Source organism: Medicago sativa, chromosome 1 (assembly GCF_051527215.1).
Source record: "Medicago sativa cultivar Bolivia chromosome 1, Bolivia_mono, whole genome shotgun sequence".
NCBI classification, from domain to species: domain Eukaryota; kingdom Viridiplantae; phylum Streptophyta; class Magnoliopsida; order Fabales; family Fabaceae; genus Medicago; species Medicago sativa.
The window spans coordinates 80,794,193-80,816,233 of NC_140749.1; the positions used below are offsets into that span (position 1 = coordinate 80,794,193).

Below are 22,041 nucleotides of genomic sequence, written 5' to 3' on the forward strand. Positions count from 1 at the left end.
TTTCGTACAAAGTAAATGTAATGCGTGCAAAATTCAATTATTCGTACTAAATTAAATATACTCAAGCTACAAAACAAACCATACCTATTATGATTCCTTTTGCCTAAATTTTTAAATGTTAATTGAAATTGTACATTAGCTACCCTTCACTATTTTAACCTTTATATATATAGAACATCAACCTTTGCTCCTACCCTTCAATTATACCTCTCCACTTCTATAAATGTGATGAAATGAAGGTCAAGTTTTTCAAAAGTTGTTGTCTAAGAGAATTTTCTAAATTCAGAAAGGTAAGAGTTAGAGTTAGTTTTCTCAAATGTGCAATTAGGGAACATATTGGCATGTGGGCTACATTTTGTTCCTCATCACAACAAAAGTCACACTTACACATACCCAAAGATGTGCCAAAAGGACACCTAGTTGTCTATGTTGGTGAGGATTGCAAGAGATTTGTCATCAAGGTTGGCACACTTAATCATCCACCTTTCAAGGCTTTGTTGGATCATGCAGAAGATGTGTTTGGATTTACTAATGGTTCTAAACTCCTAATTCCTTGCAATGAGAATGTTTTCCTTAACATTCTTCATAATGCTGGTGGTCTTGTCCAAGATTAGAAGCTATTTATCTGCTTCTAGCATGCTATAGCAAATTTTCATTTTGGATCATATGGTCAAATTGTGATAGTCATCGTAAGATGTCTGTCTTTTTTTATTTTTATTTTTTATATAAATATACAAAGGGTGTATTTTGAAACAAATAAAAAATTATATACTCTCAAGTGGGAAATGATTGTAAATGGATGTACAATGTTATAAAAACTAGATCCATTATTAAACCATGAAAGACCATATGGTTGTTTACAATTAATTGATTTAATAAAGGTTAACTCTAGCATCACAAATAAGTGGTACGTATCTTGACTCTTACTTACCGTCAATTTGCTGTGAATATTTTGTACCTATACAATTGTTAACAATTTTTTTAGTAAAGGTTCAACTAGTAAAAATATATAATTTTAAACGATTTAATATATTATTTGGTAAATAACATGAAATTAAAAATCCTCTTACAAGCCAAGAGAGACTGACTTACTTTTGGTGCATACAAGACCGTGTTAGATATTTTGGATTATGTCATGTCTAAATATGAACTTGGTGCCCAATTTTTATATAACTCAAACACACACGAGCGCATGTTTGCACACACTTATAACCACAACTTTTAAAAAGGAAAAAACTTGTTTGTCCTTGTGAGATTAGCTCAATTGGCATGGACAATGCATAAAAAAATATGTAAGGTCAGGGGGTTCAAACCAGCGACGAAGCTCGAAGAAAATTTATGCAGGGGCCAATTATAAAGAAGATTTTTTTAAAACAAATATATTAAATTTAAGGAAAAAAATATATTTTTAGTTCCATAAATTATAATATTTTTGGTTTAGTCTTTAAAAAAAATTATTCAATTTTTGTCTCAAATTTTAAAATTTTACAAAAAAAAAAAAAAGTGTTTTCAGTCTTGAATTTAATCTCTAACAAAAAATTAAGGACTAAAATTAATAAATTTTAGGAACTTGACATAAAATTGCTATTTAGAAACGTTGGACAAAATGTGTTTCAAGAACCCAATTTCATCAATAATTGCCTGCTTAATAATGTCTTTTCAAATTTAAATAAATACTCCCTTCGTTCATAGTTATAAGCAAAACACTACTTTTTAAGTTCATTGAATAACTAATGTATTTGATCTATATTATATACCAAATACATAGAGTATTCAATGAAACTAAAAAGTAGTTTTTTGCTTATAAATGTGACGAGAGGAAGTAAGTTATTTGCAAGAAACTCATTGTCCATTTAATTTGTCTATGACTATTGTCTTGATAATTTTTATTGTTGAAAACAATATTTCTCTATTGTTGTTATTGAGACCGGAAGTATCAAACCAATACAAATAAATCTATCAATCTTGTAGTAATTTTTTTACTTTATTATTTATGCTAATTTTTGCAGCTGAACTTGTTTGGGGTAGCTCAATGTTTATAATTTGGGGTAGCCGAATATACATACCGACCAATTGAAGAATAATATTTTTTTTGGGGTAGCCTGAAGGGCTACGCCTCTGGTTCAAACCCCGACCATCACCAAAAAAAAGATGAAGTTTATTTAGGTTAAGGGTGTGCAAAACCTCTGACCCGTCCCGTGAATCTGTTCTGTCTCACAAGTTATGGGTCGAGTCAACATGAGCCAACTAAAGAAGAGATTCGTTTTTTTATCATCATTCTTTTGTTTTTTGATAAAAAGATAGTCATTTCTATTTTTTTAAATTTCTTTTGACTCAAGATAGATAGCATTGCACAGTTACACAAAACAACAAAAGAGCGTAATGAACAAAACAATATATCAGCTAAGACCTCTTCAAAACAAACTCTTTATCTGATGAAACAGCTGGTGAAGTCTATACTCTCTTAGCGGAATTAGTAAGTCAAATCAAAGACGAAAGAGTGTTAGATATACTCGACAAAAAATGGGACCCTGATGCAATGGTGAATCGTCCATGGCTTGATTCTGAAAATCATTTGATAAAAATCAAAAGAATGCTGCTATTTGGTTGGTTGATATGAAAAAACTATCAAAACCATTGAATGATGAAATTGATGTTCTCAATAGTGTTATAACAAATCTTTGTTGTCTCAACTTTGCTGTTAATTGAGTACGAGAATACACCTTTGTTGTCTCAACTTTATCAAATCTTTGATCATGATCAAAATCCTACTGAGTCTCAGTGTAGTATGGGTCTGAGAATGAAGATTTATGACAAAAAGAATGAGGTTAAGAGGTTCTATCAAGTTATTGGACGTAAAAAGGTTTGAATTTGTGATGATTGGTGTGGAAAGGGACACTATGCTAAAAGCTAGATCTATTTAACACTTCAGCAACAAATTCAAGACCATACTACACCAAATAGTATCATAAATAGAAGGTTTTGACAACAATAATAGAAGGCTAGAAAGGGACACAATGCTGAAGGCTAGATCTTTTGAACATATGCTTATGTAGATTTCACAACTAGACTCTTTGACAACAACAAAAGAGAAGAGAGACAGCGTTTACAAATTCACCATCACTTGCATCATAAGTAGAATCGCCACTTCTATCAATATCAATTCTAGTCATAGCCTGTCATACATTTTCATAAGAAAAAACTTTAAGAACAAGATATTAAATGAAAGTGAAATATAAGGTTTAATAACATCACTATAAAATCTAAAACAATTCATAAAACACATATAAATGTTCACCAAATAGCTTAAAGACGAATATAACCATAGATAAAATATTAAGTGTGTCTAGTCACCATTGCCACATATGCAAGTAAAGTTTTATCCTTAAAGTCTAAATAGCCATCCACGTCTCCTATCATTAGACATGGCCATAAACATTTCCCTCCAATCAGGATCCTTAAACTTTTCCAAGGCTTTTCCGAAGATGTCATCTGAAATGTCTTCCATCTCTTCAAGAGCAATCACACACTTCGTAAGAGAACAACCTATTGTTCCATGTGAAGAAGTAGCCTCCACAATCTTACCCGATGCAGCATGTGCATCTCCCATCTGACCCGATGTAGACTCTTTCATGGATGTATGATCTTTTACTTGATGTTTTTGCTTCCCATTGGACGTGATGCTTTCCAATTGTTGTATATTATTGTTTGAACTATCATTATCAACAGATACAAAATTCACACTCCCAATGTTACAACATTGATTATCCAGCTCATTTTCTTTATCGGTATTTGGTGGGTCTTGGGTAGATGATTGATGAAGTACTTCAGTTTCATTATTTTTGTTGAATATGATTTCCAACAACTTATAATGGTCACAGCCTTTCTTTTGAAATTGAGATGCTTTATCATGTGTCTAAAATAATATAAGCATATTGTCAATACATTAACAATATTAACAAATAAAATTAAAGTAAATCTACTACTAAAACCTATAAGAATTTAACCATACCTTAAGATAATTTTGCCAGACCTCTTCACTTGCAGTAACAACATTGGTTTCTGCATTCCAAGCAAATCCAGTGTTTTGCAAAAGTGAATAGAACTCATGAAACATGGCTCGTAGCCTATCCATTTTTTCCTTTAGTTGTTCCTTTTTATAGGAGCAATTAGTTATGGAGTTCAACCTAGTAGTCATCGAGGTCCATGTGCTAGTATGAAACACACCATTTGGCATATTTCCTTTTGTAACTTCATCAACCATAACGTCAATGAAAGCTTTAGTTACCAAGTCAGGCCAAAGCATTGAGTCATTGTTGTCAACATTAGTTGCCATCTATCATAAAAATAAGCATTACAATTAGAGCAGTGCAACAAATGTAACGGGTTCAAGTCAGCCAGAGTAAATCATATCCTATATCAATTTAGTTCTTTTTATCATCAGGGCATCAACAATGTAATGCTAAGGGCGCACCCTTTGACACACTCTCATCCATTGGACCACTTCATGTTTTTTAACCATTTTTTTGGCTACCAGTTATTAAACTATGAATACTTTTATTTTATTGAAGTTTATTGGTCAGAGAAACTTTAAGCTCTACAAATTCCACTAGGTCCACATCAACATCATATTCTTCCTCACGTGAACACTGAACCCCATTTTCACCACCACCTCCATCTTCTCTTTCAACAAAATGCAGTTGTTGAAACAGAGGTGTTTAATCTTCAAGGATATTGATAATCGTTGGACATCTCATCCTTCGTTAACATTTGGGAACCATTCATGCTCTATGCCTCTCAAAAATCTCAACGACTCCACCTTATTTTACAACCCCCGTGTCTATCGCACTTGCTCCTAGTTCATTGAACAAGTCCCCTGTGTTGGCTAAGATTGTAAAGACGATGGGTAATTGGTAGTGGAGACTATACAATTATTAAAAAAAAAAATGGGCTAACTTGTTTATCCGGTTAACAATTAAGGGTTTAGAAGAATTAGATGATGTGGCCCAATAGATTAGAGTGTGTTTAAGAGAGCGTGTTTGAGGGTGTGTCCCTAGCATTCCCCATATCAATTCAGTTCACTTTATAAAAAGTGATATTAATCAAGAAGATGAATAACAATGTAATGTTTGTTATAACAACAATGTATAGCAATATGCGATATTTAACAACAAACACAATGTTTCTAGATAGTTGTTTAAGCAACTTCGTTTCAATGTCATGTATCTTAAATTCTAGTCCTTTGATTCTTAACTTCCAGTCCTTTAATTCTTAACATCCAGATCCAGCTAACACATTGCAAATAGAAAGCAAGTGGAAAAAAGGAGGAAGCATGTAATTGAAGCACACATAAAGATTTTATTATAGATGCCTTTGCCATCATTCTCAAATATCACAAAAATGGAAATCTTCACGTGAAAACAGCAAATGACACTGAAAAATTCAGTAACAGAAGCTCAAAGGGGATCCATCAAAATGCATGTGAGGAATGTTACCTTTTCAGCGCAACAGAGATGAAGATCGAGAGGTGCAGCAGAAGAAGGCTCAGCAGCAGAAGCAGGTGCATCAAAAGAGGAATAAGGCACAACAAATTGCGGACAACAGCTGGTGTTCTTCGGGGCCTTTATAGATTCTTCAATCTGTTTAGTAACAACCAATCATAAACTCTTCTTAGGTTGTTTCATTTGAAATTATCTAAGCTCAGATTCTCAAAAAAATCTTATGGTTTTTAAATAACTACCTGCTTAAGATCAAAAGAACTCGGGTAATCTGTTAAGATGTTAACTTCCACCGACGGCGAGTTTTGTCGCAAGAAGTCAACTATTCCATCAGGTATGGGAGGTGGTTTTAAACCCGCTTTAAATTCCTTTCTTAACTTAGCAGCTTCTTTACGTGACTTGGCAGCAGCTTTCTTTAACATGGCCTCTTCCATTAATTCGAATAATAAATTATAACGAAGTGGTATCAGTTTTACTTCCAATAACTTCAAGTTACACAAAGAAGTGAGCTTAACCTCCAATAAATCAGGAACTAAGAAGAGAATCTAAGCAATGAGGGTGAATTAGAATCAGTTTTATGCAAGCCAGCTGAATTTTAACAAAATTTAAGAAATAAAAAAAGCATCTTAAGAAGAAAGTAAAATAAAGTCCGAAAACATGACAAAGTACCTGAATAATAGGTGAAGTGACTTTCAATGATTCTACATTGGCAAGGTCTAGCAACCAGCTGAGAAGAACCGAAGCATGCTCCTTCTCAACAAAATTTTGTTGAGCATCAATATTTACATGTTTAATGGAAGAAAGACCGCTCCCACATATTTTATGATCAAGACTGCCGTTAATAGTAAATGTACATAGACTTGAAGCAGATAACTCGATTTTGGTAAAGGGAAATGAATTATCATGCATAGCTAAATTGACAAGTGTCTCACTTGATATCCTAAGGATTTGTGCATCTTTTACTATACAACTGCTAATGACCAAACTATTCAACCTGGTAAAGGTCAAAAAGGGTTCAGCATGACCATTTTCATCACCAAAAAAGGCGAAATTTGTGAGATCCAAGCTGGTCAATGCCGGCAAATTCAAAGATTTTGGAAACAATGTTTTATCAAAATTATAGCTACCTCTAGAGTAAAGTGAAAGCTTAAGGGATGTAAGAGCACGACATGAAGAAATGCAGCGCAAAACGAGACATGTTTCACCATGTAGATAGATTCCTAATTGCTGGAGGTGGGTATTATGAGAATAAATATAGTTTAGAACCTTTTTAAGGAGTTGAGGCTCAACATTACGATGATGACGAAAATCAAGAGCGTGCAGTGCAGTTGAGGTATCACGAAGAGTCAAAATATTAGACACAAACATGGAAAAATACTTCACAGTGGGAAATTTTTTGGAATCCAATATAAGAGTTGGAATCCGTTTCCAACGACGCTTCCATCTTTTGGACAAGATGCAAGTTTGAACGGCCTGTTTGGAGTTAAGAAATGACAAAATGTGAAGGATAAGACAGTCAGGCAAGTCACTTAGCCTGTCTTGATTCTTCTCTTCGTTATCATGCCTTGCTCTCTTCTTGGGTGGAATCATTACCTCGTCCGCTAAATTAGACATTATTCACGTAAGTGTGTAAGTACCTAAGCAAGCATAAAAAAGTATATTGGTTAACGAGAGAACTGATTACCGGATATAACAACTCTTATATATGAAGCTCGGATTCGTAGTACGGGTAGAATATGATAAGGATACACGTAATTTTTAAAATTTAGGATACTATACGACTAAGATACATTAATAATTTTTTTTATAATAAAAATGTATATGCATATAAACTACTTGAAAAAAAATGCATTGATTATTCTTCATTAAGATATAACTATAAAAATATCACAATTTACAGTCCTAAAAAAAAATTAACTAGAATGAATACTTGTGATGAAAATATAAAATGTATAGTTTTTGCATAAATCATATTCTATTATGTTATGTTAGGATATCAACCAAATCACATTAAAATAATAACTCAAAATAAAGTATGGAATTATAATATGCAATATAACGGAACAAGAATAAAATGTCGAAGCAAAGTAGTGTTCGATTGCAATGGTGAAAGCTTGTGATTTAGGAAGATAGAGATGAAATACCTGGGGATTATCTGAAGTTGGATTGCACGGGAGGTGGATTCGAAAGCTGCCGTTATGGATTGCAATTGCAACAACACTTTCTAGGGTTCGTTTTTTCCAATTTTGTGCGATGGATTCATTCTTTTCTCCCGCACTTTTAAAGAATGGTTTTTATAGGTCAATTGGGATTTGGGGTCGAACGTAAATTTTTGTTCAATACCAAAAAAAAGAACGTAAATTTTTGTTACAATGTAGTAAATTTTAGTTATTAAACTATTTGATATAAATACCTCTTGGTCTTAACTTAGTTGATATGAGAGAGAATGCACGATATATGTAAGGTTCGGGTTTAAATTCCGACAACCACAAAAAAAATTTGATATAAAAACAAAAACGTATTTCGAAATTAAAAAAAAAATCATGTTTTTGTTTTTATATCAAAAAAAATTTGTTATGAAAAAAATAGATTTTTGAACACAAAATTATATTCTCTTGGAAATATAATTTTTGAACTCTTTTGTGTTTTTGTTACAAAATCATATTTCGAAGAAAGTGAAAATAATTGTCAAAAGATTGAGATAATTTTATAACAAAAAATTCCTTTTTTATAGTTATATAAAACAAACTAAATTATTTTTTAAAAAAATGTTTTTATTAAAAACAAAATAGATTATTATTTTTTTCTAAAATTTCTAAATTATCTATTCTCTAACTATGAAAATTAATAATCGGCAAAAAAAAAATGATTTTTCCTTATCTAATCTATAATATGTAAGTTAATGATCAATAAAAACTCAATTTTGCTCCATCATAATTATTTGACACTTCAATATATTTTAACCATTTTGTATCTTTTTTAACAAATAATCATATTTCAAGAAGAAAAAAAATTGTTAAAAGATTGAGATGATTTCATGACAAAAAAGTCCTTTTTTTGTATAGTTGTATCTAAACAAACTAAATTATTTATAAAAAAAATGATTTTATTAAAAACACAAAATAGATTCTTAATTTTTTCAAAAAATCTCTAAATTATCTATTATCTAATTATTAAAGTTAATTATTAGTTAAACACAATTTTTCCTCCACTAATATGAATTTATTTACCATCAAAAACATAATTTTGTCCCATCATAATCATTTGACACTTCAACATTTTTTTAACCATTTTGTATCTTTTATAACAAATAATCATATTTTGAGAAAAGAAAAAACAACTGTTGAAAGATTGAGATGATTCTATAAAAAAAAAAATCAATTTAAATTATTAAGGAGAGCGCCGACACATTAGAATATGACGCTAGCTAACTCAATTTAAATTTAAGAATAACATTTATCAGTTATTGATGAATGTATCTCCACTCTTTCATGAGATGCACTTGTTTGATCACAAACATAAATATAAGTCATTTAGGCACACGTATAAAAGGAAAAAGGGAAATGTTAACTTGTACCTTTAAAACACAAGTTAATGAATCAAATATAGATATAGTTTATTGGAATATGTGCATTACATTAATCTTTAACTTTATAATGAACTGGATGCATAAAATTTTAAAAAATATTTATTCTTTTAGGTTTTTTAACACGTGCTCTAAAGGCGGAAGTTAGCACTACCCAAAAAAAATATATAAAAGAGAAAAGAATTAAATAATAATATATCTTTTTGAAATAATTAATTGATAGATATTTTTAATAAATGTGTATCTAAATGATTTTGATTTGGTGTTGTGTTCATATAAGTATTTTGAGAAATGCACCTTTTAGCACTCTCTTTTAACACACCCAATAAAAATTAATCATTTGTTCCACTTTTTAAATTCATTTTACTTGTAACCTGCACTACCGGTTCCTAAATAACATTTTATTTTATTTATTTTATAATTTAAGTGCATCTCCTCATGCACTCCGCCCGTAAATCTGTTCATTTCAATCTCAAGAACACTAAAAATCTCTTTTTCCATTTCCCTTTTGAATCAGCCTTCAAAATCAAAATCAAAATCTGAATACACTCTTTCATCTTCTTCCCTTTCTTCCCTTTCTCATTCTTTTACAGCCTCTCTCTCTCTCTCTCTCTTCGCCGTCCTCTTCAATTGTGCCATCTTACACATAGCTTCCATCACGGATGCCGACAAGCACTCGTGTTCTTGAAAGATGGAGCTATTTTTGGAATTGAGATCCAACCCTTCTTGGTGTTGTTGTTTTCAAAAACAGATGGGTCATTTTCTTTGTTGCTTTCATAGAATATGGTAGAGACTGATGTCATTGTTAATAAATAAAATTGAATAACACAATTAAAATGATGTATTTCCAATTTGAATATTTAGAAGCTGTGAAGTGATTGGAGGAGGAGGTGAAAATTTTGAGGATTTTGATTTTTCAACTTCGCCTATTTTTGCTGTTATGCTACTGCTACCTCACTAATTGGGAGTAAAATTGCTTTGAGAATAAAATTGTTTTGGATTGTTGGAAATCACATGTTTGTAGAAGCTAGTGGTTGCAGAAAACAACCATGGATTCATGGCAGAGAAATGGAAGACCGTGAAAAACTAAAACACAGGAGATGGAAAGTTAATTTAATTTAATAATAAATAAAATAAAATATGTATAACAGTAAAAGGATGAACCAGTTATCAGTAAAATGAATTTAAAAAGTGGAACAAATGGCTAATTTTCATTGGGTGTGTTAAAAGAGAGTGCTAAAAAGTGTGACCCTAGCATTTCTCAGATATTTCTCTTGTTTTATTGTACGGTGATCTATAGGCGTGATGATCGAGCAGATATGGTAGTCAAGTTGTATCTTTCTTTACTATAACAAAAATGAAAAAATGGTTAGGAAAGTGGATTGATCAACTTTCTCTTCTATCTCTACTCCCCCTCGATATTTGCAAAACCCATAAGCATTAAAAGAGTAGTACAATTAATGCTCTCAAAAAAAAAAATAGTACAATTAAGGTCAAATACTGATCATTTTAGTTTGACAGAATTTTTAAGTTGGTCCTTTAAGTTTTGAAAGTTTCAATTAGGTCCTTTTAGTTTGACAGAATTCCCAAGTTAGTCCTTTAAGTTTCAAATAAGTCCTTTTAATTTGACAGAATTCCCAAATTAGTCCTTTAAGTTTCAAAAATTTTAAACTAAAAGAACCTATTTGAAACTTTTGAAACGGTGACAGTGAAATAATTTATCAATTAAAAGAATCTATTTGAAACTTTTGAAATTTAAAGGACTAACTTGAGAATTCTGTCAAACTAAAAGGATGAAAAGTGGTATTTGGCCTACAATTAATGTCCATTGAGTTATTATATTCATGATGATGATAGAAGTCATTGTTCTCATCAGCGGCGAAGCTAACACAATTTTTACGAGGTGGCCAAATAGTAAAATATATTTTAAAAAACTAATATATTAAACTTAATCATTAAGTAAAATAAATTTATAATAATTTTTACTTATATTTAATGAAATGACAATGAAAAAACTAAAATCTAACAATAATTATTTATAAAAGTTGAACTTTATGAAGTTTTAAGAAGTCAAATTTATCTATAATTGACACTAAAGTAAATAGATTATCAATATTTTATTAATATCATCCCTCTTTAAGCCAATAAAATTGTTTGGAGTAGCCAAATAATATATTAATGGGATAGCTACATACATAACTATACTAATTACTCAAGATATTTTTTTCTTTTGGGGTAGCCAATGCTACCCCATCCATAGGAAGCCATTCGCCCCTGGTTCTCATGAGTAAGTGCTGACTTGGATTGAAGTGGACCATATTAACTTATGTGTTCTCTATGGTTTTCTATGTTTGTGTTCATGTGTCTTCCATCAAAATCCTTCAATGTGCGGATGAAGGGGACGTGTGGAAATTCTTTTCAAGAACTACTTCTATACATTTTATCTAATTTGAAATTGTTCATATTGATGTTACAAAAATTTATCTGTATGGTTAATGGGAGAAACGTACAGGTAAAAATCTCAACCAGATATCAAGCAAACCACACTTTTTACATAGCATAGAACAAATCAAAATATCTTGATCAATCTCCATCCCTTACCATCACAAAATGTGAGCAGAAAACAAACTAATAAGAACACCACCTCAAATAAGATCAAAGGTTATTCATTGCCATAATTCAGAGAGTGGCGTTCCGAATTTCATAGTCAGAAACTACTCGTACTAGTATATATAATTAGAAAAAGGAGTTATCGTCGTGAGCTTAACTCAATTAATAATAACATTGCATAATATATGTAGATGTCGAGGTTTAAACTTGTACACCTCACTTATTCACACCTTTTAAGATGAATTTCTAACCAACAAGTTACTTAACCAAAAAAAGAAAAAATAGTTACTTTTGACAACACATTTTTTCCAAACAAAGAACGTATATAATATAAAATTAACTCATACAGTTTGTGATCGTAGTTTAAAATACATGCCCAACATCTTCATAAAATAAACATTACATGAAAAAGGAAAAAGAAAGTCTTTGAAATAGAAAAAAAAAATATTACATTAGAGTAGCACAATCCTAGCAAATAGGTAGAGGAGCACCATTCCACTCCTTTAGACAATCCAACATGGGATCAATAAACCTTCCATCACACAGTGCTGTGAAAACCTTATCACATTCCTCACCAGGTGACCTAATTTTCTCACCTGTCAGCAAAGTTGTCCCTAAAGTTTCTCTTATGAACTTGTACAATGGATATGATCTACATTCCTTGATCATATTAGGAACTGAAGGGTTTCCATTTTCAACTTGAACCCTAGCATTTTCCACCTCTTTAGGCAAAAGGGTCTTAAGCTCTTCCTCAAAAGCTCCAATCTTTTGGAAAATTGAGGTGCTTGAATTTGCCTCCTTATCACCATTTTGCAATGCATGATCAACTAGTACATGTCTCAGCTTCTGCATTAGAGGGTATGTAGCACTGCAAGGGTCATCAACGTAAGCGAAAACGTACTCACCTTCAACAACATTGAGTAAATCCTTCTCACAAAACCTTGATGGATGCAACTCACCATTGACACCAACTGTGAGAATTCTCTTGGCTACTTGACTCACAGTGTTCTTGACAACACTTTTCAAGTTTTCCTCAATGTGCCTTAAATCAATAGCTTGGCACAATGCTACTAAGAAGGTGGATGACATGAGTTTCAATATTTCAACTGCTTCAGCTGTTTTTCTTGCTGAAATCAAGCCTAAAGAGTTAACATCTTGGTTATGTTGTTCAGCACTTTGAACATGAGTGGTGACAGGATTAGCAAGGTATTGAAGTTCTGAACAATAGGATGCCATTGCAATTTCTGCTCCTTTGAAGCCGTAATCCAAACTTGGATTGCGGCTAGCAGTGAGATTTGAAGGCAATCCGTTGCTATATATGTCATTCACAAGCTCAGTGAATTGAGCAAACATAAGTTTACCAATGGAAGCAATGGCTAAACGAGTGTTATCCATCGATACACCAATCGGTGTACCTTGGAAATTTCCTCCATGAAGTGCCATATTCCTTGAAACATCAATAAGTGGATTGTCATTCACGGAATTTATCTCCCTCTCAATCATCTGTGTTGCGTGTCGAATCACTTCAATCTGCGGTCCAAGCCACTGCGGTGATGTTCGAATCGCGTATCTATCTTGTTTAGGCTTCTGAAGTGGATTAATCTCATGTACTTTTTGTGCAGCCTTAAGATAATAACTTCCATCTAAAATATGTTCCATAATAGCAGCAGCCTCAATTTGACCAGGATGAAGTTTCAACTTATGAATCAAATGGTCAGTGAATTGAGGTTTTCCTAGCATAACTTCCGCGAAAATCGCAGACAAAAGTTCCGAGAGAACAACTAGTAAATTTGTATCAAAAAGAACCAATGAAGCCAAACCTGATCCAACTGCAGTACCATTCACTAGTGCTAAACCTTCTTTAGGTTGCAACTCAAAGAAACCAGTTTCAATTCCAGCTAGTTGAAAAGCCTCTTTAGCATTCAGAACTTGTCCATTAGGTCCAATAGATTTTGAATTTGGCCTTCCAATTAAAAGGCCAGCAACATATGCTAAAGGAATTAAATCACCTGATGCAGTGATTGTACCTCTTAATGGAAGACATGGTGTTATGTTATGGTTCAGAAATTTTGCTATTGCTTCCATGATTTCAAATCTGATTCCTGAATATCCTTGAAGCAATGTGTTGATTCTAACCAACATGCCTGCTCTTGTGGCTGTGGGAGGTAATGTCTGAGATGATTCTGTTCCATTGCCGAAAATTCCAGCATTCAGAAATCTGTTGCAATAAAATAATTGTTACACTGTGTTAGTATCAATACATGCAGAACCAACAATTCAGAATGAAGATGTGTTTGGTGTCCGACACGTTGAATGAGTCATACAATGAATAGAGTCATGTATGATGTATGAAATTCTAAACAATTAGCATGATTTTCCAAATGATTAATTCATGCCAAGTCAAACAATTGTGTTAAGTAGAATCGTGTTAGCCTCAACTGATGAATTAATATTAATAAAATGATTAAGAGTCAATTAGGATGAATAAATTGTGAACAGCTAGGAAACAAGTTGACTGAGCCACAAACATAAACAACAAGGATGATATTCCAAATCATCATGCCGAGTCAAAACAACAATTTTGTTCCATAAAGGTACAACTGTAACTGTCCAAGTACATTAAATTAATGGCACAATTATGTAGAGCCAAAACATCAAGCCTGCAAAATGAGTGTACAATTCAATCATAGCCATTTAATTTAACAACTCCTTATGAACATCCCTTGATGTTCTGCCTTATGAAAACTGAATTCAACATCTCTGCTTAACTTTTCTATTTCTATATAAGAAATAAATATGTATAAATGAAGGGAGTAATTATAACAATATTAAATATGGGCCATGTAAAGTTATGCAATTGAGTGTAGATATGGTGCTATGCTACCATGTAGATGGACCTGAAGGAATAATAACCATAATAAAATGTAGATAGACTAATTAATGGTCTGTCAGTCGAGCCATTATAATATACTCCCTCCGTCCCATATTAAGTGACACAGTTGACTCTGTCACATATACCAATGCATATGTTTTATCTTTAATATCTTCAATTCTCTATTAGAAAAAATTATGAAAATTTAATATTTTAAAAATATACATCGAGACGAATCCAATGACACCTTATATGATATTATTTATCTTTGTGTATTAGTTGAAAAATGTGGTCAAAATATATTAGGTCAATAATGCACATTGTCAAATAGGTCATCTATTGCAGGACGGAGAGAGTATTGTGCAATTTCTGGCCCACCGTCATGAATTTGTAACTAAAAAAGTTTATAGTATGAACTTTTTTGAAGAAAAGTTTATAGTATGAACATTAAACATTATTTTATTTCACATGAAATCCGACACTGACACTTCTACTGTTGAATGAATGGTTTTTTTACCTTTATAAGTCATTCATATACTACCTCCGTTTCGGATTAACTGAGTCATTTACTAAAAAAAAGTGTCCCAAAATAACTGAGTCATTTTAATTTTCAATCCTATTTTCATCATTCTCAATTCAATATATTCCACTTTCCCCTTTATTTATACATTTTTCTTAATAAGTGTGAAATAAGCCAAGGGCTCAATTAATTCGGGACGGAGCAAGTAACATTTTTGTAACAGTAATAACTAATAATTGGAATGAATGACACCAACTTAAAACCAAACACATAAGCAAAAACAAATCAAAAAAGACAAGTGTCATTTTGTTTTTTCACTATAGTTATTAGACGGTTGGACCCACTCACCGGCTATGTGATTTTTTTTTTTTTGTTGATAAATATATGAAAGAAATATTATGACACAGTTCAAAATAAACTGAAATATTGAAAAAAAACGAGGGAAAAGTAAACTAAAATAAATTGAGCACTTGAAATACTTAATATTTTATTTGGGCAATGATATTCATATACTCTTAATTCTTCTGCATGAATTCAGCACTTTATGGTGTGTAGACCCATCTTTTCCCATTTTATTTATTCCATAAACTTAGGTATTGAATAATGGAGTATATCACATGCAATTCCATAGCTGCAGGGTGATCTACACAATGCCACGATTTCACTCGCAAATAAATGGTACTACAAAATTAATTGAAGAAACATCCCCTCTTTCGCAATGTAATAAATTATATGGAATGCTATGCTAGAACTGTTTCTGTCAATTAAATAAATACATTTACCTAACAATATAAGGATAACATTTTGTTGACATTGTTCTATTGATTGATTGATACCACTAGGTGATTTCAAACAATATAAGCAAGAGTATGAAAATGTGCTCCTAAAATAAATAAAATATTTAGGATCTATTGTTAACCAGTGTCCTAATTAAGGGTCTATAGACTATACAAAGGACACTGATTAAGGGTTTACTAATATTAATATAATAATATAAACTTTGCATTAGAAAATTTAGTATTTAACGTAATAGAAGCCTTTGCACTATAACTATAATTTTCAATGATAGTTCACATGAATCAAACTATAGAATACAAATTATTTCATTCAATGATAGTTCACATGAATCAAACTATAGAATACAAATTATTTCAAAATATATATTTACAATGAATAAATTTCATTTTTTTTTTAATTTTAACCAAGTATACTTACATTAATAGTTTTTATTTATATTTCTATTTATGACATGTAGTTCACTCTTGTAATTTTTTTGAAAGAATACTCACTAATAATATATTAAATTATTTTTTTACATAAACTTTAAATATATTATAAAAAAAAAATCATGAACTTATTTGAGTTTATATAAAAAAAGAGAAAAATATCTGTAAATTTATTATATAAAAGGAATACGAACTATGAGCTTTCATGCCCGATCACATTAGAGAAAAATATCTGTAAATTTATTATATAAAAGGAATACGAACTATGAGCTTTCATGCCCGATCACATTTTTCCCTTAACATAAATTAATTATATAAAAGTTGATTATTTAGGATAATTTTAATATTTTGCAAAAATTTAAAAGTTGACATCACACTGCTTTTTTCCTATATTTCTTTTCCTAATGATGATTTGTGCTAAAACTAACCCGTCATTTATTTCTTTTGGGTTACAAATGGAATTATGATAGTTTTTTTTTTTTTTGGTATATGATAACTTAACTTATTTATAAAACAAGTGGGTTATTCCCTCGATCACAAGTTTCACATAGCCATTTTTTACGTTTTATGAACAACATATTAAACAAACAAAAGCACAAAAAAGGGATACACACTTCTGTTCAATCTACAATTAAAAAAATAAAATAATGACATGACCTTCTACCTAACTTCATCAAGCAGATCACTGGTAGCACACCTACCCCAAAGTAAGGGAAAATATAAATATTCAGCATAACCAATCCATTAATAAACCAACTAAAAACCGAGACACAGGATATTAAAATATCGCACCAACATATGTTAAGATACGATATAATTAATATGTGCTCATCCCCAAAATATATTTTAGACATAAGTTTAATATAGACATTTGTGTATGTATCTTAAGAAACACTTGTGTATCTTAAGAAGTAGTAGTAACATTAGAACTTACATTAGCGAAAAAAAAAAAAAACCACAACTTAATATTATAGGTTGCACTTTATATATTTATTAAATTAAATTTTATCAAATGCATGTATGGTGTATCACCATAGATTTGTCAAAATTACAATGAATTACCATGATTTTTAAAAACTAGATTTGAAAGCTTTTGTAAAATTACGATGATTCGCTATCTTCTTGCTAAAATTATTGGATTATCAAACATGCACCAAGATGTTGTAGTTTTCATTTTTCTTTAAAAAATGTTGTAGTTTTCAATAGTTTTTTTTTACTAGTTGTTTTCAATAGTTGATGACAATTGAAATTAATTGTTATGTAACCATAAGGTAAATGTTTTTTACATATCTATTTAATCAAATTATTCTATAAGATCACTTTATAAAGTTGGTTTATAAAATATCTATATATTTAATGACATATGTTAAGAAAATTTACAAAGAAAATGCACATATATAGTATATATTAAATGATGATAAATTTGATAAATTGAAATTTTGACAAAAATGAATAAATTACCTGATGAGTTCACTTTGAAGGGCACCACCTTGTTTTGTTCTTCTGTGTGAGGTTGCACCAAACCCAGTGGTCACTCCATAGCTATCAGTCCCTTTATTCATACTATCAACCACCCAATCACTACTAGCTTTAACGGCGGAGCGTGCCTCTTCCGCCAGTTCAACCGCCACGCCGGTACTATGAGTTGCAACCGCAGCCACTTGTGCTATTGTTAAACCTTTTCCACCTAAGGGCACAACCGGTTTCCGGTATTCCTCAACCATACGCTTCACCTCATCTAGGTGACTACCCTTCATAGAATCTGCAGCCATACCCCAATTCAAAGGGTCATTGTTGTTACTGGTTTTTGTTCCACCATTGCAAAGATTCATGGAAGAACCGTTACAACCATTGCTATTATCTCCATTTGAAAACTCCATGATCTTATTTGTTAATTATGATGATGAAGAAATTGAGGCTGATTAAGGTTAATTATATATATTGTTGTGTTTCAAGAGATAGATAGATTGTTAGATAGATCTCTTGAGTTGCGTTACGTAGCTATATATGTTATATTGTATAGGGGAGGAATTTGTGGGATATAGGTGAATGGCAGTTAGGAATTGTGACAAAAACGGAAAGGATTAATGTGGAATATAGTTTTTTGAATAAATAAATATTTTGATCATAGGAAATGGGAAATGGCAAAGTGTTTTTTTTTTTTTTTTTTGGTTTGTAGGAAAGAAAAATTTTCCTGAAAAAAAAGAGGGAAAAATGGGAAGTATATATAGATGGGTTGGTGACATTGAGTGTAGTTGGGTAAGCCGATGGGTTAGTTGAGAATGAGACGTGGCCGTTGGATCATCGTAGGAATGGAAGGTTAAGATGTGACACGTGGGTTGGTGAGTTTTGTGATGAGTAGTTTTGTTAACACCATGTAGGGGGGGAGTGAGGTGCAAATGGGAGTTGGGACTTCGTCCAAATTGTTATTACTTCATCTCATTTTGATTTTGATTGCTTTGTCTAGGTTTGGCCCACCTTGCCGCGAATTTAACCTACAAATTTAATAAAAGACTAGTCATCAATCAAATTATTGTATATATGTAGTGTTGGATCGGTTTTTGGTAAAAAAATGTCTCGAACCAATAAAATTTTAATCGGTTCAGTTTAGTTCGATTTTTACCGCTTTTCAAAAAAGGAATCAAACCAAACTAGTCATTTTTGTTCGGTTTGGATCGACTCAGTTGATCGGTTTGTTTGAAAATACAATTATAAAAAAATTCATATTTTCACAAATTTGTATTTCATGCTTATAACATATTCAAATATTTCATAGAACTTTTATTTTCCATGTTCTTTGTTTTTCAAACAACTTTGTATAATTAATATGAAAAAACTAACAAGAGGTGGACAATTAATCCCATCGACGGTGGGGAACGATGAGTTAGGTGTGACTGGCGGCTAATGTTCTTTTTTAGCAAAAATAAAATGAGTCTGAATAATGAGATGAGATGATGATGGGAGAATGAATTAGAAGTATTTTATGTTGGACTTTAATTTTGAGCTTAATCATAAGTGTGTGAGGAGGGATAATATTACTAAAATGGGGAGTGGGTTAGCATCGCTTCAGTTCATCGGTTCTTTGGATCTCAAAATTAAAAACCTATAACCAAACCAAACTAGATAGGTTTAGATTGGTTTGATTCGATTTTAAACCTAACCAAACAAGGTCGAATATTTTTCAGTTTAGTTCTGTTAGAATTTTCTTTTTCATCATGTTTGTACGAACCATTTACATCCCTAAATATATGTGTATTACTCAATAGCTTCTCAAAGATATGATTTTGGTATTTTTCCCTTATAATAAAAAGAGATTTTAGATTCGAATTCAATTTTGAAAATGCACCGAAAGAATTGGAGATAGAGTTTTGTCGTTTATCAGGTTCTTATCCGACATAAAGGACTAATATGTATAGTTGCACATATAAGAATGGTGATACCAAAAAATTATAATTATATAATAATATTTCTTTCAAAAAAATGACTAATTTAGTGTGAAGTAAAAAATACAGAAAAATATAAATGGCTTGGTTTTGTTTTTGGGTGATCGATTTGGAATTACATGTTTGATCCAATTTAAGTCAAAACACGAAAATAAACAAAACCAATTTAATTCACCTGATCATTCATTTGATTTTTACACCTTTTTGAGGCATGTTGAGTCGCTCTATATAACTTTTTTTTTAATAAACTAAGATAAATTATATTAAAAGCAACAAACAGTTCCTCATGCACAAGATGTGACAGAGGACGTTGAAAAGTGAGAATTATACCACAGTTTGGTTACACTAGCTGGATAGATACCATCAAAAAACAATTACACAATAGCTTGTAAACAAGGTAAATGATTCAATCTCCAAAAAGGATAATCGAAATCGAACATAATGTAGTACGCTTTCAACCACCGTTACGTTTGAAGTTTAACCTTTTCTGTAAGCGCCACAAGCTGGTCCATCTTGTTGTGAAAAATCCTTCTGTTGTGAAAAATCCTTCTGTTGCGGTCTTTCCAAATCACAGACAGGGACGGATGCATGTTGGAGCTATATGGGACTATAGCTCCACATGCTTTTCCCTATTTATTTTTTTTATTTTTAATAGATAAAACACATATAGCACACACGCATGGTAGCAACTGTAAGTGTTGAACGTGTTTTTTTAGCTATGAAAGTTGGGAAGAGTAACCTATGTAATAAAATGGGTAATCAGTGGCTAAGAGATGTTCTATTAACAATTAGCAATGATGTCATTTTATCTCATTTTCAACAAATGGATAGGTGATGATTTTCATTGTAATGTATTGTATCAAACAATAAGGTAATAATATTTGTAGATTAAAAAAAATAGTTTGTATTACTCCATCCGTCCCGGATTAACTGAGCCAAAAGCTCATTTCACATGTATTAAGAAAAATGTATAAATGAAGGATAGAGAAAAATAGTTTTAAGTGCACTTGTTAAGTATTGGTGTATTTTCCACTATCATAAATGTAAAGTGGAATATACTCCCACGGTCCCATATTATAAGCAACAAAAAAATCACACTTATTAAGAAAACTAAAACATAGTAGTTTGTAACATAGTTTTTTTGTGTTATCTTTGAAATAAGTTTTATAGGAAGGTGTAAAAACAATTTTCATTGGTAGTTGATCATAGAGAAAACGAAAAAGAGAGCAAATTGAATGCACTTTGCATTTAATTTTTCCTTGGAAAAGATAATGTTTTGAAAAAACATAATTAAATATGATAAAAGTTGATCTTTTTTCTTATAATTTGGGACAAAAAAATGAGTTTTTTTTGCTTATAATTTAGGACGGAGGGAGTATTGAATTAGAATGATGAAAGAAGTATTAATTAGAGTTATAAAGGGAAAAAGAAATTAATATTGTATTGAAAAATGAAATGGCTCAGTTATTTTGGGATTTTTTTTTTGCAAATGGTTCAGTTATTATGGGACGGAGGGAGTATTATTTATTTGAAATTTTAGCTCCACATGCACCTAAAGTCTGGATCCGTCCCTGATCACAGATAACACCGAAATCCAGATAAAGGTAAACACTGTCGTACAAACATGATGGAGCAATTTATGAATTCGATTTACGAATGCTATTGTGCTTTTACAAGACCATCAATATCATATGTTCTTCTTTTTCTACACTTCATTAGCCCATTTTTCACTACTGGCTAATAACTTGCGATTTCATTTCTTATGTAATAATTATTCGACTACATTAAATTTTAGTAGAATAAATTTGAAGTTTTTGTTTCTTTTTTAATGCCAAACTTGTTGTATCTAGTGATAGTCACATGAATGCTCTTTTTTCTGAAATCTTTCCATGTTCATCATGGTTTGTCCCTATTGCTGCATCTTGGATATGATGGAGCAATTCCCGAGTCTTATTAGAGGGATGCTATATGCTCTGTTCTTATGTCTCTTTTTTGGTGAAAATCACTTCTTTGATAGATTGTTTCTAGATACATCATTTATTAAATGAATCTAAAAAGTCAACTTTTGCTTAGTATAATAAATAGATTGTTTCTAGATACATCATTTATTAAATGAATCTAAAAAGTCAACTTTTGCTTAGTATAATAATGACCGGAGAGAGTATTTTCTAACCAAATATGATTATGGAATTCTCCTAATAGTCTTCTTGTGCTTATGCTAGCAGACTCTACTAACTCTTACACTTACTTTTACTATTTTTTCTTTTCTCTCATATGTATCAATAA

The 22,041-nt window shown here is 31.3% G+C and overlaps 3 protein-coding genes and 1 pseudogene across 3 annotated transcripts; 1 reads left to right on the top strand and 3 right to left on the bottom strand.

The window, feature by feature from the left end:
• Positions 1–215: 215 nt before the first annotated feature.
• On the top strand, positions 216–910 carry LOC146958009 (protein SMALL AUXIN UP-REGULATED RNA 12-like; annotated as a pseudogene).
• A 2,326-nt stretch (positions 911–3,236) lies between these two features.
• LOC146958010 (L10-interacting MYB domain-containing protein-like) lies at positions 3,237–5,635 on the bottom strand. The gene is made up of 3 exons (XM_085739676.1): positions 5,496–5,635; positions 4,013–4,336; positions 3,237–3,916 (listed from the first exon to the last, which is right to left on the bottom strand). Exons 2-3 carry the CDS (start codon positions 4,334–4,336, stop codon positions 3,386–3,388), a joined length of 855 nt encoding a protein of 284 aa, XP_085595802.1. The 5' UTR covers positions 5,496–5,635; the 3' UTR covers positions 3,237–3,385.
• Positions 5,636–5,728: 93 nt separating this feature from the next.
• On the bottom strand, positions 5,729–7,806 carry LOC146958011 (putative F-box/FBD/LRR-repeat protein At1g78760). Its single transcript, XM_085739675.1, has 3 exons — positions 7,643–7,806; positions 6,168–7,135; positions 5,729–6,043 (listed from the first exon to the last, which is right to left on the bottom strand). Exons 2-3 carry the CDS (start codon positions 7,110–7,112, stop codon positions 5,729–5,731), a joined length of 1,260 nt encoding a protein of 419 aa, XP_085595801.1. The 5' UTR covers positions 7,113–7,135; positions 7,643–7,806.
• A 3,928-nt stretch (positions 7,807–11,734) lies between these two features.
• Positions 11,735–18,508, bottom strand: LOC146958012 (phenylalanine ammonia-lyase 2). The gene is made up of 2 exons (XM_085739677.1): positions 17,774–18,508; positions 11,735–13,912 (listed from the first exon to the last, which is right to left on the bottom strand). Exons 1-2 carry the CDS (start codon positions 18,190–18,192, stop codon positions 12,163–12,165), a joined length of 2,169 nt encoding a protein of 722 aa, XP_085595803.1. The 5' UTR covers positions 18,193–18,508; the 3' UTR covers positions 11,735–12,162.
• Positions 18,509–22,041: the final 3,533 nt, after the last annotated feature.

Excerpts from the sequence above, each read along its gene's own strand:
- LOC146958010 (XM_085739676.1), bottom strand. The coding sequence starts at position 4,336 with ATGGCAACTAATGTTGACAACAATGACTCAATGCTTTGGCCTGACTTG. Across the intron at positions 3,917-4,012 it reads TCTGGCAAAATTATCTTAAG|ACACATGATAAAGCATCTCA; the intron begins GTATGGTTAAAT and ends ATATTATTTTAG.
- LOC146958012 (XM_085739677.1), bottom strand. The coding sequence starts at position 18,192 with ATGGAGTTTTCAAATGGAGATAATAGCAATGGTTGTAACGGTTCTTCC. Across the intron at positions 13,913-17,773 it reads CTTCAAAGTGAACTCATCAG|ATTTCTGAATGCTGGAATTT; the intron begins GTAATTTATTCA and ends TTATTGCAACAG.
- LOC146958011 (XM_085739675.1), bottom strand. The coding sequence starts at position 7,112 with ATGTCTAATTTAGCGGACGAGGTAATGATTCCACCCAAGAAGAGAGCA. Across the intron at positions 6,044-6,167 it reads TCACTTCACCTATTATTCAG|ATTCTCTTCTTAGTTCCTGA; the intron begins GTACTTTGTCAT and ends CTCATTGCTTAG.